The sequence below is a fragment of the Oryctolagus cuniculus genome, chromosome 3, assembly GCF_964237555.1.
Source record: "Oryctolagus cuniculus chromosome 3, mOryCun1.1, whole genome shotgun sequence".
NCBI lineage: Eukaryota > Metazoa > Chordata > Mammalia > Lagomorpha > Leporidae > Oryctolagus > Oryctolagus cuniculus.
The window spans coordinates 138,340,350-138,356,846 of NC_091434.1; the positions used below are offsets into that span (position 1 = coordinate 138,340,350).

Sequence of the window (16,497 nt, forward strand, 5' to 3'; positions counted from 1 at the left end):
ACACTCACTCCATTAGAACAAAGAAGGGATGGTTCTACAGGTGCAAGGTGTCACCCCAATCTTTCGCTACTACTCTGCGTCTTGTCCAGTGCAGCCTCAACACCTCAGCTCTCCTCAGGCCATCCACCTACCTCCTGAATCAAAGGGCTCCCTTGCTGTCCGTCATAAGGGAAGGTAATTCCGGGTGGGGGGGGGTGTCCTTACCCAGGGAGTTGTGGTGACCATCGTGGTTGGCTGGGGGATGACTTTAATACTCAGGGTCACTGTCCCTGTTTCAATAAGAGCCCCGGCCCTCTTCCTGCCCGACAGCAAGTTGTCATCCGTTATGTAGACGAGGAGTCGGTAGTCCCTGGTCTTGTCAAGCCCACCAGCATAGTCAAAGCGGGATGCCAGCAGCAGACGTGTGACGTTGGATCCGGCATCGGGAGAGAAGGTGAAATGACCGTTGATGTTGCCTAGGTGGGATTTGATGCAAGGGTGTTGGAAGGCCACGAGAAAGCAAAATGTAGAAGACAAGTGATCTTTTTCTCAAATGTCCTCGCCTGTTTGAGGCACCAGGGCTGAGCCATTGGAGCCCTCAGCTGCCCCGGAGATTTCTTTTCTTTTCTTTTCTTTTCTTTTCTTTTCTTTTCTTTTCTTTTCTTTTCTTTTCTTTTTTCTTTTTCTTTTCTTTTCTTTTCTTTTTTTTTGACAGACAGAGTTAAACAGTGAGAAAGAGAGACAGAGAGAAAGATCTTCCTTTTCCGTTGGTTCACCCCCCAAAATGGACACTATGGCCAGTGCTGCGCCAATCTGAAGCCAGGAGCCAGGTGCTTCCTCCTGGTCTCCCATGGGGTGCAGGGTCCAAGCACTTGGGCCATCCTCCACTGCCTTCCCGGGCCACAGCAGAGAGCTGGACTGGAAGAGGAGCAACCAGGACAGAACCAACCGGGACTAGAACCCGGGGTGCCGGCGCCGCAGGTGGAGGATTAGTCAAGTGAGCCACAGCGCTGGCCAGCCCCGGAGATTTCATTAACACAGAGAAACTCTTGCTCACAATCAGTGTGGCTGCAAACACAGATGAGTGGAAAATGCACCCTAGACAGCAGGACATGCATCCTAGACGCCCTCGTGCTGGGGATCAGGCAGAGGTTTCTGCATCCCGGGTGCAGCCCCGGCTAGCTTATCACTGATTTGGCACCAACACATGTGACTCACACGGAGACATGAGTGGGCACCAGGAGGAGAGGGCAGGCCACTTCCCTGGTCAGAAGTCAAGCTCCCCCATGACTCCCATAGAACCTGGTCTTACTGCTGACACTGACCCTGGTGCCCCCCAAAGGGAGGGGCCTCCCAGCTTCGCAAGGACTGCAGCCCCAGGTCCTCGTGCACCCACGCCATGAATCCCTGAGCGCGCGTGCGTGCACACACACACACACACACACAGCTCTGCTGGAGCTCCCGGCTCGCAGCTCAGGGAGCCTGGGGCTGAAACGCTGCCTCATGCTCATTCCTCTGGTGCCTCCAGACTCATTACCGACTGCAAACCAGGAAATGGAGCAGGAGATGATGCAAGTTTTACCCCCTCTGCAGCCCAGGGCTCCACGAAGGCCTTGGTGTTCCTGGTAGGGATCATTTCCATCTGCAGCAACTGCAGTCTCTAGGCGGGGCCTGCCCCTGGGCTTTGTGACACAGCCTGTTCCGTTCAAGTTCCTGCTCTGCCAAGGGCTCAGCAGGAGGCCGCGATGGATTTTCACTCTTTCACGCGGAATTGCTCTGCTTGTTTGGGTTTAAATCTCAGGCCCCCAGCACTTCATTAGAGGAGCTATTTTGGTCTAATTTCCATTGAGGGGTGTTCTTTTTTTTTTTTCTTCCCTCCCCACCATGGCATATTTTTAAAGAGAGAAAATGAATGGAGCAGAAGAGAATTCCTGGGGACATGTTTCAAAATGCATTTAATCTATTTAATCTATTCTTATCCAGAGAGAGGCCTGGGGTTCCCTGCCCCCAGTACAAGCTTTCAGGAAGAGAGGCAGTTGAGGGAGCTGGATGGAACTTATTTTTTTTTTTTAATTACACTCGTGTAGCAATTTAAGGCTGATATCACGGTCTGGGAGTTTGGGAGGGGGTGTGCAGCATCAGTGGGATTTCCCCTTTCCCGAGGCCTCTGAGCGGCCAGGTGTGGGGTCTGGGAGGGTCAGGTGAGAAGGGGAAGTCACGAGCAGCCCCGGGAAGCAGAGGGACAACAGAGGATTTGGAGCAGGACAGACCTGAATGCCAGTCCTGGCTCCACCCCTCTCCAGCTAAATGGCCTTAGGTCAATCATCTAACCTCTCTAAGCCTTTGTTTTCTTGTCTGTAAAATGGGAATAGTTGTGTATCAGGAACCATTAGAGCCTCATCTCTCTCTCCCCTAGCCCCACTGCTCACATCATGCCCAGCTCTGTGTGCGACCGCAGACCCCACCACCTCATTCTCCCAGGACCCCTGTGGAGTCTTCAGGAGCAGGGCCCAGAGAGGTAGACCCCTAGCACTGTACCTGGACCAATGGAGTAACGGAAAGACCTGGGGCTGGAATCAAGGTCAGTGCACGTCAGCTTGAAATTCTGAATATTTGTGCCAACTTGCAGATCCTCTGGGATAGCCAGGACGTAGGAGTTTGGGATACAAACTGGCTTTTCATCATTTTCATCAAGGATGTTCACAGTCACCTAGGGCAGCAAGAAGGAGACCATTCTTGATTATGGGAAACTTGCTGAGGACTTACTATGTACCAGGCCCTGGTCCCGGGGTCAGCCCACTTAACCTCACATGAGATAGACAACACGATTATTCCCATTTTACAAACAAGAAAACAAAGGCTCAGAAAGGTTAGATGATTAGAGAGGGGTGAAGCCAGAATTTGAATTCAGGTTTGTCATGCTCCAAATCCTATGCTGTTAGCCTTATTTATTTATTTATTTATTTATTTGAAAGTTAGAGTGACAGAGAGAGAGCAAGAGGAAAAGAGAAAGATCTTCTGTTTGCTGGTTTCTTCCCCATTTGGCTGCAATAGCTGGGGCTGGGCCAGATGAAAGCCAGGAAGCTAATCCTCCGCCTTGCGGCGCCGGCACACCGGGTTCTAGTCCCGGTTGGGGTGCCAGATTCTGTTCCGGTTGCCCCTCTTCTAGGCCAGCTCTCCGCTGTGGCCAGGGAGTGCAGTGGAGGATGGCCCAAGTGCTTGGGCCCTGCACCCCATGGGAGACAAGGAAAAGCACCTGACTCCTGGCTTTGGATCAGTGCGATGCGCCGGCCGCAGTGTGCCGGCCGTGGCGGCTGCAGCGGCCATTGGAGGGTGAACCAACGGCAAAAGGAAGACCTTTCTCTCTGTCTCTCTCTTTCACTGTCCACTCTGCCTGTCAAAAATTTAAAAAAAAAAAAAAAAAAAAGCCAGGAAGAAAGTGCATCCGGGTCTCCCACATGAGTGGCAGAGACCCAAGTACTTGGGCCATCTTCCATTACCTCTCCGGGTGCATTAGCAGGGAGCTGGATCGGAAGCAGAGTAGTCAAAACTCAAACCCACAATCTCATATGGGATGCTGGCATTGCCAGCAGCAGCTTAAGCTTAGCAGCTGTGCCACAATGCTGGCTGCTATGCCGTCACGTGTGTGTGTGTTACACATATGTTACATATGCTGTTACATGTGTGCATGTATTGTGTGGATACATTCCCATGTCTCCCCACCCGCATGCCCTGGGTACATGGGCTCCCATGAAGACAATAACCAGTGGTTTTCCAGTACTAGTTCTGGATACACAGTGACCCCCAGTGCTTTGTGCTTGGTGCCCCTCATGAATTGGAGGGTCAGTCCCTACCTTTGGCATATCCAGCAACAATTCTCAAGCCTGGCTCGGCTTCCTTGGTCCCACTTCAGACACCTGAGTTGGTATCCCTGAAGGGTGGGGCCCAGGCATCTCTTTTATGGTCCCCAGCTGATTCTAACAAGCAGCTGGGCTGGGAGCACGGGGCTCGAGTGAGTGGGCCAGGGCAAGACAAGATCTCATCTGCAACCTGGGTTATTCTCACGGCGCTAAGCTGGGAGTGAACCTGCCACAAGTGGAGGCCAGCCCGTTCTCTTTCATCACTGCCTTTTATGCCTGGTGAATTGGAACGGAGGCTGGGAAGCCTGCCAAGGCAGAACCAAAGACTGTCAGCCCTGAAAGGGACGTATGTGATCACTTAGTTCATCACCCTTTTTAACAGCTCACGCACTTTGAGTCATATTCATTCTACCTTTGAAATTTGGGGATTTCCGCTATTTCTGAGTCCAGGAATAAATTGAAATGTTCACTGGAGTTGCTCCCAAAGTGGAGTCCATTCATTTTTCTCAAAAAAAAAAAAAAAAAAAAAAATCATGGCCTAGCAAACCCTGCAGTTATCTGCAGCGTTCCCTAGCTAGCAATGGCGAGACTCACACATCTTTCAAAACACCATCCCTGTAATTCAAAGCAAGTTATCAGAGGCCCTGGACTATTTGCACATTGGGTTATCAGGGTGCCTCACCATTGAAGAGGTAGAGAAATAGGGACACAGAGATAAGCACTCCCTGGACCCCCTCAGAAAATTGGGATCAAGGTTGAGAAATTGAACTTGGTCTCCTGACTCTGAAGCAGTCATTGTCTGGATCACACTGGGCTGCCTGCCGTTAGCCAAGAGTCTATTCTGCCTGCATGTTTTTTCACTTTAATAGGAAAGTCCAAAAAAAAATAGTTGAGTCTTTGTGGCTATCATGTAAGTCCCAGATAATCCTAACCACTGACAACACGGACCTATTAGACCCTTGCTATTCAAAGTGTGGCCATGCAATGGGGCTGGCGTTGTGGTGCAGTGGGTTAAGCCACTTCTCAGAATCCCACATCCCACACTGGAGTGCTGGTTTGAATCCCAGCTACTCTGCTTCTGATCCAGCTCCCTGCTGATGTACCTGAGAAAGCAGTGGATGATGGCCCAAGGGCTTGGGCCCCCACCACCCACATGGGAGAACAGGATGATGTTCCTAGCTCCTGGCTTTGGCTGGCCCAGTCCTGGCTATTGTGGCCATCTGGGGAGTGAACTTCCAGATGGAAGATCTCTCTTTCTCTCTCCCTCTATCGGTCTGCCTTTCACATAAATAAATTTTTAAAAATTTTAAAAAATATTTGCTTATGTGAAAGGCAGAGTGACAGTGAGAGAATAAGAAAGAGAGAGAGAGAGAGAGAGAGAGAGAGAGAGAATGAATCTCTCATCTACTGATTGACTCCCCAAATGGCCCCAATGACCAGGGCTGTGTCAGGCCAAAGCTAGGAGCCAAGGGACTTGGACCATCCTCCACTTCTTTCCCAGGTGCATTAGCAGGGAGCAGGATCAGAAGTGGAACAGCCAGGATTGGAACCAGCACCATATGGAATACCGGCACTGCAGTCTGTGGCCTAACCAGCTATGCCACAGCACCGGCCCCTAAATCTTTTTTTTTTAAAGGGTAACTATGGAGGCAAGCTCTGTAGTGCACTCAACTAAGCCCCGCTTGGGATACTTGCATCCCATATACCAGTGCCTGGGTCTGAGTCCTAACTCTACTGCCAAGCCAGCATTCCTGCTAATGTGCACCCCCAGGAGGTAGCAGATGATAACTCAGCTATCCGGGTCCATGCTATCCAGAGGGGATACCTGGATGGAGGTCCTGGTTCCTGACCTTGACCTGGCCCAGCCCTAACTGTTGTGGCCATTTGGGGAGTGAACCAGTAGATGGAACACCTCTCTCTCTCTCTCTCTCTCTCTCCCCTCCCCTTCAAATAAGTAAAAGTAAATGAATAAACTTCAAGTGCACCTGCAGCCAAGCACATGGGCACCACTTGGAAGCAGGTTAGAAGCACGGGATGGCCGGCCCCAGCCCTACTGACCCAGCATCTGTACTTCCCACGGTCTCAGCCTCTGAGGGAGTTGTGAGATCTTCCCACCTGGTGTGTGTGTGTGTGTGTGTGTGTGTGTGTGTGTGTGTGTGTTGGGGGCATGGGAGCTCAGAATATGCAGAAGTTGCTCTTGGGAAGGAAATGCATACCTACAAAACCACAGCCAACTTCCGGGCCTGTGCATCTCACCACAAGCCCATGGCAAAAGCAAAGCGGGATTCAGAGGGCCACGGCACGAACTCTGCCCCACAAAGCAGCTGTTTGTGGGCTCAGCAGATGTCCCGATTGCTGGTCACCTGTCTCAGTGCTTCTCCCAGTCACCTACTCATTCCCCACCATATCTCTAGGATGTGCCTGTGTAGAGTCCCCACAGCCATGGGAACACCTCGAGGGGACGAGAGACCCTGAACCAATCAGTTAATCAGACAGTGGCACTCACGGTGACCAGGCTTGTGTCCTCGCTGTTGGTGGCCTGGATTCTGAGGGTGTAGACTGGGACTGTTTCATGGTCTGCTTTAGTCACCAGCTGGAGTTCTCCTGTCTTGGGATTGATCCAAAATACATTCGGGTACTGGAGGCCAGCCCCTCCGCTGGAGATGGAGTACATGATGCTGCTCTTCGGGAAGTCTGGATCAGCCGCGTGCACCTGTCCAACCCGGGTCATAGCTGCCGGAATGAGTACCGGAGTGAGGCTGCTGTGTGGGGCTGAGTAGATGGCCCCACGGCCATGGAAGAAGGGTTTTTGGAGGCCTCCTTGCTATTCAAACTCTGTGTATTTTATGCCTGAATTCTAGTAAATTGAAATAATGCCAGCAAGCACCCCCCAGCAACCGGCTCTATCATCCATGCATGCAGCAGCATCATGAGCTGTAGAAGACAATTTGTGGCTTTATATGCACTCCAAGGACCCCCATTAGTTGGTATCATAAACACCATGCAAAGAACGCCCAATCCTTATACACACCTTTCTGCAGCACCGTTGTCTAAAAGTCTCTTGTATGCTTTGAATTTTCTATAATGAGCATGAATTGCTCTTATGAACCAGATGAAAAAAATTTCAGGAAATTTAGCAATTGATGGTTACAGAGTGTAGATTTTAAATACCATTCCATTTTGCCTATATCACAAATACTGTTGGTGGGACTGTTGGAGCTCTGGTTTGGCTTGTTTTCTGGAAGTTCTTTCTCATTAATTGCTCTCCTCAAGGGCAGAAGCACTTGCTCCTGTTCAGGTCTAGGCCCCAGCACTAAGTACATGACCCTGTAGTAAGACCTGTGAATTCCTAAATAGCTCATTCTTGTTGAACGTGTTATTTACTGGGGAAACCATCAGAGCTGAAAACAATTTTCTTTGGACCTTCTTTTTTTAAAAGAGATTTAAAAAAAAAAAAAAAAGATTTATTTACCCGAAAGGCAGAGTTCCAGATGGGGGGATGATGAGAGAGAGAGAGAAAGAAAAGGAATGAAGAGACGGATCTTCCGTCCTCTGGTTCAGTTTGCAAATGGCCACAATGGCCGGGACTGGATCAGGCCACAGCCAAGAACCTGGAACTCCATTCCGTTCTCCCATGTGGGTGACCGGAGCCCAACACTGGCGTCATCTACTGCTGCTTTCCCTGGCACAGCACAGTCCCTGGGCCTTGTTTTTGTGTTTAGCTTTTTTTGTTTTTGTTTTTGTTTTTTATTTAACAGGTAGAGGTAGACAGTGAGAGAGAGAGACAGAGAGAAAGGTCTTCCTTCTGTTGGTTCACCCCCCAAATGGCCGATCCGAAGCCAAGAGCCAGGTGCTTCCTCCTGGTCTCCCACACGGGTGCAGGAGCCCAAGCACGTGGGCCATCCTCCACTGTCTTCCCAGGCCACAGCAGAGAGCTGGACTGGAAGAGGAGCAGCTGGGACTAGAACCCGGTGCCCATATGGGATGCTGGTGCCGCAGGCGGAGGGTAACCAAGTGAGCCATGGCACCCGCCTGTGTTTAGTTTCAAAGTGTAATGTCAGGAAGAGGACACCATTTTAAAGAAAGAGAATAGGGACCGGTGTTGTGTAGTGGGTAAAGCCACTGCCTGGGACGCGAGCATCCTGGTGCCAGTTCATATCCCAGCTGCTCCACTTCCGATCAGCTCCCTGCTAATGCACCTGGGAAAGCAGTAAAGATGGCCTGAGTGCTTGGGCCCCTGCACTCACTTGGGAGACCTGGAGGAACCTCCTAGCTCCTGGCTTCAGCCTGGCCCAGCCCTGGGTGTTGTAGCCATTTGAGGAGTGAACTAGCAGATGGAAGATCTCCTCTCTCTCTCTCTCTCTCTCTCTCTCTCTCTCTTTCTCCTTCTGTCTCTGTAATTCTGCCTTTTAAATAAGTAAATCTTAAAAAAGAATAAAATGGAGAGTCATTGATTTGGTTTGGGGCTGTTTTTTTTTTTTTCTCTCCCATGGAAGATGCATCCATGATCCTCAAATGAAAAGCCATGCAAGAGTTTTGTCGACCAGACTGTCTTAGGGAGAGACCAGTCTCACCTCATAAGAGGGAGAGATGGGAGCAAATGAAGCCGGAGCGCTGAGGGCGCTAAGACCACGCAAGGGGCAGGAAATTCGAAGAGCAGATGGAGACAATGTCTTCATTTTGTTTTTCAGTGAAGAAGATATTTAGAAACAGGAAACCTCCTCTCCATGTTTAAATTCCAGTTTTCTGAGTGAGCGGGATAAAAATCTTGGTGGAGACCAAGAGGAAACACATGCTACAGAAATGGGGGATTAGCTGGACTGGAAGAGAACCAATGGAAAGGAAGGCCTTTCTCTCTGTCTCTTTCTCTCTCACTGTCTAACTCTGCCTGTCCAAAAAAAAAAAAAAAAAGGAAAGAAAAGAAAAGAAATGGGGGATTAGCAGAGTAGGGTGAGCTGACAAAGGCAGCAGTCAGGGGGTTCAAACGCAGTTTTATCAACAGCTTCCAAAATCCAAGTTCAGCTTGCAGGGTTTCTCAGCAGCAAGGAGGATTAAAAAAAAAAAAAAGGCACCAAGCACACATGTCTTCCATGAACTGCAGAGCCGGCCGCCCGCCCCCGGAGCGCATGCGCTGTCTTGTCTCCCAGTTACCTGGTCTGTTTTCTGACACATTAAATATGTAGAATGGCTTATCAAACACCAGAGGAAACTCATTTTCTGGCCTTGTTACGATGTAAAGGTAGATGTCATCTAAAAACAGAAAAAGGAAAAAATTTTAAATCACACTCCTTATTCATTTCCTCAACATTTTTAAAATATTTATTTATTTATTTATTTGAAAGGCAGAGTGGTAGAGAGAAAGAGATCTTCCATCTGCTGCTTCACTCCCCTAAATGGCTGTAATGGCCAGAGGTGGTCCAAGTTTGAAGCCAGAAACCGGAAACTCCATCCGGGTCTCCGCATGGGTGACAGGAGCCAAAGCACTTGGGCAGCCTTCTGCTGCTTTCCTAGGTTAGCAGGGAGCTGGGTTGGAAGTTGAGGATCTGGAACTCGAACCGGTGCTCAGGTACGAGATGCTGGCATCGCAAGCCGTGGTTTAGCCCACTGGGCTACAGTGAGGGCCCCTCTTTAAGGTTTTAAAACAGCCGCAGCTCAATAGGCTAATCCTCTGCCTTGCGGCGCCGGCACACCAGGTTCTAGTCCCGGTCGGGGCGCCGGATTCTGTCCTGGTTGTCCCTCTTCCAGGCCAGCTCTCTGCTGTGGCCCAGGAGTGCAGTGGAGGATGGCCCAAGTGCTTGGGCCCTGCACCCCATGGGAGACCAGGAGAAGCACCTGGCTCCTGCCTTCGGATCAGCGCGGTGCGCCGGCCGCAGCGGCCATTGGAGGGTGAACCAACGGCAAAGGAAGACCTTTCTCTCTGTCTCTCTCTCTCACTGTCCACTCTGCCTGTCAAAATAAATAAATAAATAAAACAGTTTCTGCGTGCGGGCTTCATTACAGGGGCTCCTCTGATAAACACACGTGCAGGTCACTACGGCAGAACCTAGAGGCTGGCAAACCCAGCAAGGGCAGAGTTAGACAAACTGGATGGGTAAAATGGGGAGGGGCCTGGATGGGGGGCGGTTCGAGGCATATGCAAAGATGCCAAGGTGTAAGCCTGCATAAATCGTTCAGGAAAGCTGCAAGTTCTTTGGCCTCATTGGGAAGGAGGAGGCGGTGCCTTGGAAGGGAGTAAGTGAGCTCAAGCTAGACTGTTAAGCACAGGCCAGAGCATCAAATCCCCGTATGCTAAGCCAAAGAGTTTGAACTTGAATTGACAGCCACAGGACGCACTCAAGGGTGTTAGCCAAGGAAGTTATATGAAGGTGTTAGTCACTGGCAAAAATGTGGGCGATGCATTTATGTAGAGGTACAAAACTGAAAGAGAGACCTTTAAAAGACTTAATTGTCATTCAGCCAAGGAAGTGGAGGGCCCTGGGATGGAGGCTTGGCATAGTGGTTGAGCTACGCATTCTGTCTCATAGTGCTTGGGTTCAACTTCCAGCACCACTCCTGCTGCCAGTTTCCTGCTAGTGCACTACCCCGGGAGGCAGCAGGTGATGGCTCAAGTACTTGGACTCCTGCCGCCTATGTGGGAAACTGGGATTGAGTTTCTGGCTTTTGGCTCAGTCTGGCCCAGCCCCAGCTGTGGTGGGTATTTGGGTTGTGAACCAATAGATGGAAGATCTCTTACTCTGTCTCCCTGAATTTTCAGTAAAAATAAATTAATTAAAAAAATTTTTTAAACAGAGGTCCCATACCGAGAGCCTTACTAGAGGGAAGAGGAGCTACAGCACAACACCTTGGGGTGCCTGGCACAGCTTAGTCATTGCTACCGAGGAAAGGTGCCCAATGAAAGACATCAAAGTGATGCTTGTGGGGCAGGTTTTAAGATGCCCGTGTCCCCTGTCAGAGCGTCTGGGTTCCACACCCAGCTCTGGCTTCCTGCTAGTTGCAGACCTGGGAGGCAGAGGTGAGGGCCCAAGTAGCTGAGTCCCTGCTCCCCACATAGAAGACCTGGATAGCTTTGGCCCAGCCCAGCCTTGCCACTGTAGGCATCTGGGGAGTGACCAGCAGACGGAAGCACTCTCTCTTCTCTCTCTCTCTTCTCTCTCTCTCTCTACTTCTCCAATTACAACATAAATATAGAAAGTAAATAAAAGCTGCTACTTGCTTTTATAGTAAGGAGGGGCGATGTCCTGCACCTGGATCATCACTGTGTATTCATTGCCGGCTGCCAGATTACTTGGATTTTCATAATCTAGATCACCAGTCAACTAGATCAAAACAGAGATCTTGGATTACACAGAATCCACAATGCTATTTATTGCGTTGGCAGACATTTACCTTTGCTGCTTGTGGTTATGTAAATTGGCACAATCCTCTGGAAAGCATTTCAGCCCCGTATAGGAGGAGCTTTAAAAAGCCAGGATCGTACCTCTGCACGCTTGCCAGAGAACTTAACTCAAATGAACTCACCAGGAGAGAGAACCTATGAACAGAGATGCTCACCAAGCACTATCGCCCAGCAGCACAGGGTCACGACTCCAGAGCCGTTGAAGAAAAACCCAATGGATCCTGCATGCTATTTAAAATACTGGAGCAGAGCCCGTGTTGTGGTGCAGTGGGTCAAGCCACCGCTTGCAAGGCCAGGAACCCATCCTGGAGCACCAGTTCGAGTCCCAGCTGCTCCGCTTTTCCAGGCTAATTCACCTGAAGTCAGCGGAAGACGGCCCAAGTACCTGGTTCCCTGCCTCCCACGTGAGGGACCAGGATGGCGTTCCTGGCTCTTGGCTCTTGACCTGGATACTGCGGCCATTTGGGAGGAGTGAATCAGCAGATGGAAAACCTCTCTCTTCCTTTCACATGTATCTTTAAAACAATACTTAAGTATATATGCACAAAATCTACATAAGGTATATGCATAGGAAACAAGACAAGTGGTTTTCACCGATGGGTGATGTTTCCCGTGCTTTCTGAATCTCCAAAACTGAACGAGTATGAATTTCCTAGACAGAAAAACTTGGAAATTCTTTTGTAGGTGGACACTAGGAGTCCAGCTGCTGAGACATTCTTGGGGCTCAGGAGAAGGAGGTGGGGAGAGGGGAGGGGGAGCCGGCTGCTCACAATTGCTCACAAGTAGTCATTGCTACCGAGGGAAGGTGCCCAATGAAAGACATCAAAGTGATGCTTGTGGGGCAGGTTTTAAGATGCCCATGTCCCCTGTCAGAGCGTCTGGGTTCCACACCCAGCTCTGGCTTCCTGCTAGTTGTAGACCTGTAGAGACCCTACCCCCCTTTCCTGACTTCCAGGCCTTATTCTCCTTTCTCCCCACCTTCCTGTAAATCCAGGACTTCTATGGCTCTTTGAGACCCACTTCCTCTCCTCTCCCTCTTCCAACAGGGGGAGGGGGAGCGGGAGAAGGAGGAGGAGGAGATCCACCCCTTCTCCCCTCCTCCCAGGCCAGCAGTTGGCCCTGTGGAGTTGCTGTGGAAGGGGCTACTTACCCACCCTCTGCGTCTCATTTTCCCAGGAGTCCCTCGCGGTTTGACCATGCAGAATTGTTCAAGAGACACTCATGGCCCCAGCCCTGCCTCCTCTCCCTCCCACCCACCACGGGCCCGGGAATGAGCGGGCCAATAAACAAAAGGGCTTGCCCACGGAGGGCACCGGGGAGTCTGGAAGGGCTCACTCAGCAGGCGCACGCTGTGAGCTGTGCAGGAAAAGAATCCAGCCCCTCGCCCCCAGCACCCCAGGCACAGCTGCGCGGCTCCCGGGAAACCGGGTAAAATAAAAAGCGAACGAGCAGCCGGAGTCACCGCGAAGCTTGTCGGTTACAGCCACTCCGAGAGGGGGTTATCGTGGACATTGCTCTCTGCGGGGCAGCCAAGGCATTATGCATGCTGGACCGGCTTCCCCGATGCCCCTTTAATGATGCAATGACCATGAACTGACCACAATTTTTCCAGAGCCAGCTGGCTCCTGTGAAAACCGGCCGCTGCTGCCCACTCCAGATGGCGTGCTGAAGTTGAATTTGTTGTTCGGGGCTTCGCCGTCCTCATCAAAGCAGAACGGGTTCAGGTCCAGGAGCAACGTGCCGTTGGCCGCTCTTTCAGGCACGAGAACGCTGCCGGGGAGACCCGATTCAGTATCTTCCCCCAGTAAGGGCCAATCCAGTGCTCCTCCCCGGGGCCCCAGGCAAGACACCACCACTTCAATTCCAATTCCAAGTCACCTCTTCACTGGTCTCCCTGCTTCTGCCCTGGGCGCCTGGCGGACTATTTTTAACACAGCTGCCAGAGGATGCCTGTTCCAATGTTGTCAGTCTCTCCTGTGCCCCGAAGTCCCCCCACTTCCCTCTACGGCTCCTCATTCCCCCTCGAAGTCCCAGCTGGGATCTGTAGGACCCCTCAAGCTGTGCCACCCCCATCAGCTCTCAGAAGCAACTCCTACTAACTTCTCCTGGGCCACTCACCCCTCACCAGCCTGGGCTCACGGGTCACAGCGCTCACTCACCGGGAAGCTCCTCCCACAAAGACCTTAGGGCCTTATTTCCCCATTTCTTAGTCTTTAATCCAGGGCCCCATTTGTAGTAAGACCCCTGTAGAACCCCTCAGCCAACCACCTCTCCTGTGCCCTCCTTTATTATTACATTTTTGCTAGAGCCTTTGTATTTAAAAATTTTTTTTCATTTCTTTATTTGAAAGGTAGAGGGAAAGAAAGAGAAGGAGAGACAGAGAGAGAGACATATTTCATCCACTGGTTCACTCCCCAAATAGATGCAATGCTGGGGCTGTGGCTGTGGCTGGGCCAAGCCAAAGCCAGGAGCCAAGAACTCCATCCTGGTCTCCCACATGGATGGCAGGGGCCCAAGCACTTGGACCATCTTCCTCTACTTTCCCAGGCACATTAGCAGGGAGCTGGATGGGAAGTGGAGCAGTCGGGACTCGAACTGGCGCTCCAGTGTAGAATGCATGTAGCCCAGGCAGCTTAACTCCGCTGTGCCACAATGCCAGCCACTCCCTCCTTTGTTTTAAATTCTTAGCATTTATCATTACCTAATACACTGCACATATGTTTACTTATTTATCCTGTTTGCTATCTATGTCCCCCTACAATGTAAGCTCCACGAGGGCAGGGATCTTTGCTTACTTTGTCCTTGGCACGCTCAATGATATTTGTTGATTGAATGAATGATAGTATATGAGACCAGTGCAGTAGTAAACAAGAATATAAAAGAAATAAAAATCTGCCCCCCTGTAATCTAGCTAGGGAAAATCCCTGTACTACTCCTCTCTCGCTCTCTGAACACCAGGAATTTCTCAGTTTTTATTCTAGCGACTCCAGTGTCATAGAAGGTGTCATTCATTCAAAAGAGGTTGTTCAGAGTCAGAGGTGGTGTCCCATCTCAGTTGACCCCAGGCACATGTGTCTCGCCACTTCCCCCTCCCCCAGCTCTGGGCCTCTGGCAGGGCCCAGCTTGATGTGGGAGAGTCCAAGGAAGACTGAGTGACCCCTGTGGACTTGAACTCATTGAGGACCTTTATCATGTCTTCGTAAAATGGGCATAAATCATGTCAGCTAGCTTTTGCTGCATCACACAACCAGCCCAGCAAGCATTGTTATGCCTCAGAATATTATGGGCTGTTTGGAAGTTGTTTTGGTTCTAGGTGGGCTTGGCTGGTCTCTGAGGTTGTTGGTAGCTCAGCAGGGGGCTGGAGGGTCTAGGCTGGCCTCGCTCACACAGCTGAGAAGGTGGCTGGTCTCAGCTGCTTCTTGTTTCTCTCCTTGCAGGAGCCTCGTCCAGGCTGTTGGCATGGAAACCCCAGGGTTCAGGCACAAGCACTTTGCAAAGTCTGGGTTGTCCTGCTCTGTGAATGCTGCAGTGGTCAGGCCCTGTTTCAGGGACTAGAGGCAGAGACGAGTCTCTAGATGGGCAGGATGGCAAAGGCACACGGCAAAGGTGGCATGCGTGCAGGGAGGGAGGAATTTGTGGCTGGCTTCTCTTTGTTTAATTGGTTTTGTTACTGTGTGATTTTGTGCTTCTTGGCTACCTATCTTAATCATATTTTGTCTTGGCAGAATTTTTTAAAAAAGACTTATTTTGTTTATTTGAAAGGAAGAGTTGGCCGGCGCCGCGGCTCACTAGGCTAATCCTCCACCTTGCGGCGCCGGCACACCGGGTTCTAGTCCCGGTTGGGAGCCGGATTCTGTCCTGGTTGCCCCTCTTCCAGGCCAGCTCTCTGCTGTGGCCAGGGAGTGCAGTGGAGGATGGCCCAAGTGCTTGGGCCCTGCACCCCATGGGAGACCAGGAGAAGCACCTGGCTCCTGCCATCTGATCAGCGCGGTGCGCCAGCCACAGCACGCTGACCGTGGTGGCCATTGGAGGGTGAACCAACGGCAAAGGAAGACCTTTCTCTCTCTCTCTCTCTCTTTCTCACTGTCCACACTGCCTGTCAAAATAAATAAATAAATAAATAAATAAATAAGAAAGGAAGAGTGATGGGGCAGGGAAAGAGAGGGAGAAAAGAGAGAGATATCTTCCATCTGCTGGTTCGCTCCCCAGATGGCTTCAACAGCCAGGACTGATGTCAGGAGCCTGGAACTCCATCTAGGTCTCCCATGTGTGTGGCAGGGGCCCAAGCACTCAGGCCATCTGCTGCTGCTTTTCCAGCTGCATTAGCAGGGAGTTGGGTGGGAAGCAGAGCATCCAGGACTTGAACTGGACCCCTTATGGGATGCTGGCGTCCTAGGTGGCAGCTTGACCCACTGTGCCACACACTGGCCCCTCAGCAGAATTTTTATTTATTTATTTATTTATTTATTTATTTATTTATTTTGACAGGCAGAGTGGACAGCGAGAGAGAGAGAGAGAGAGAGAGAGAGAGAGAAAGGTCTTCCTTTGCCGTTGGTTCACCCTCCAATGACCGCTGCAGCCGGCACGCTTCAGCCACCAGCACATCACGCTGATGCGAAGCCAGGAGCCAGGTGCTTCTCCTGGTCTCCCATCCATGGGGTGCAGGGCCCAAGCACTTGGGCCATCCTCCACTGCACTCCCTGGCCACAGCAGAGAGCTGGCCTGGAAGAGGGGCAACCGGGACAGAATCCAGCGCCCCGACCAGGACTAGAACCCGGTGTGCCAGCGCTGCAGGCAGAGGATTAGCCTAGTGAGCCGCGGCGCCGGCGGCAGAATTTCTTACAAAACTACCTGATGGCTGCCCTGGGAAGGTGCCTGGAAGCCCTGCAGCCCCAGCATCACCATGTTGGTCGTGAGGCCCTGGACCAATGAGTGGGTGTGGCAGAGACACCAGGACGGCTCGCTCCAGTCCTGTAACAGCCGGCTTGGACTCCCGATGCCTGGCTGAATGTTCCCCCATGATCAAGAACATTTCCAGCCGCCTTCTCTCCTTCCCTTCCCGCAGGTCAGGCTTGCATCAGGGTCTGAGGACTTGCCCAGCCTTGTCCAGCTCTCTCTGCATTCCCTCCCACATGCACTTCCCCTCCTAAAAGCCTTGCACATTAACTCCTGCCTCAGTACCTGGTTCTTGGAGCACTCACACTGACATGTGCTGAGTTCTCTTGAATCCTCTTCACTTTTCACTGCAACCAAATTACGCTC

At 51.2% G+C, this 16,497-nt stretch overlaps 1 protein-coding gene across 11 annotated transcripts in view; it reads right to left on the reverse strand.

The window, feature by feature from the left end:
- CDHR3 (cadherin related family member 3) overlaps positions 1–16,497 on the reverse strand; it is a 156,144-nt gene that overhangs the window by 13,219 nt on the left and 126,428 nt on the right. For all 11 annotated transcript variants that reach the window (XM_051848849.2, XM_051848848.2, XM_051848843.2 and 8 more), the window contains 6 exons: positions 12,834–13,005; positions 11,053–11,155; positions 8,991–9,089; positions 6,346–6,572; positions 2,518–2,689; positions 205–455 (listed from right to left, as the gene is read on the reverse strand). In XM_051848849.2, the coding sequence (XP_051704809.2) occupies positions 205–455; positions 2,518–2,689; positions 6,346–6,572; positions 8,991–9,089; positions 11,053–11,155; positions 12,834–13,005 (1,024 nt within the window). The remainder of the gene's footprint in view (positions 1–204; positions 456–2,517; positions 2,690–6,345; positions 6,573–8,990; positions 9,090–11,052; positions 11,156–12,833; positions 13,006–16,497) is intronic.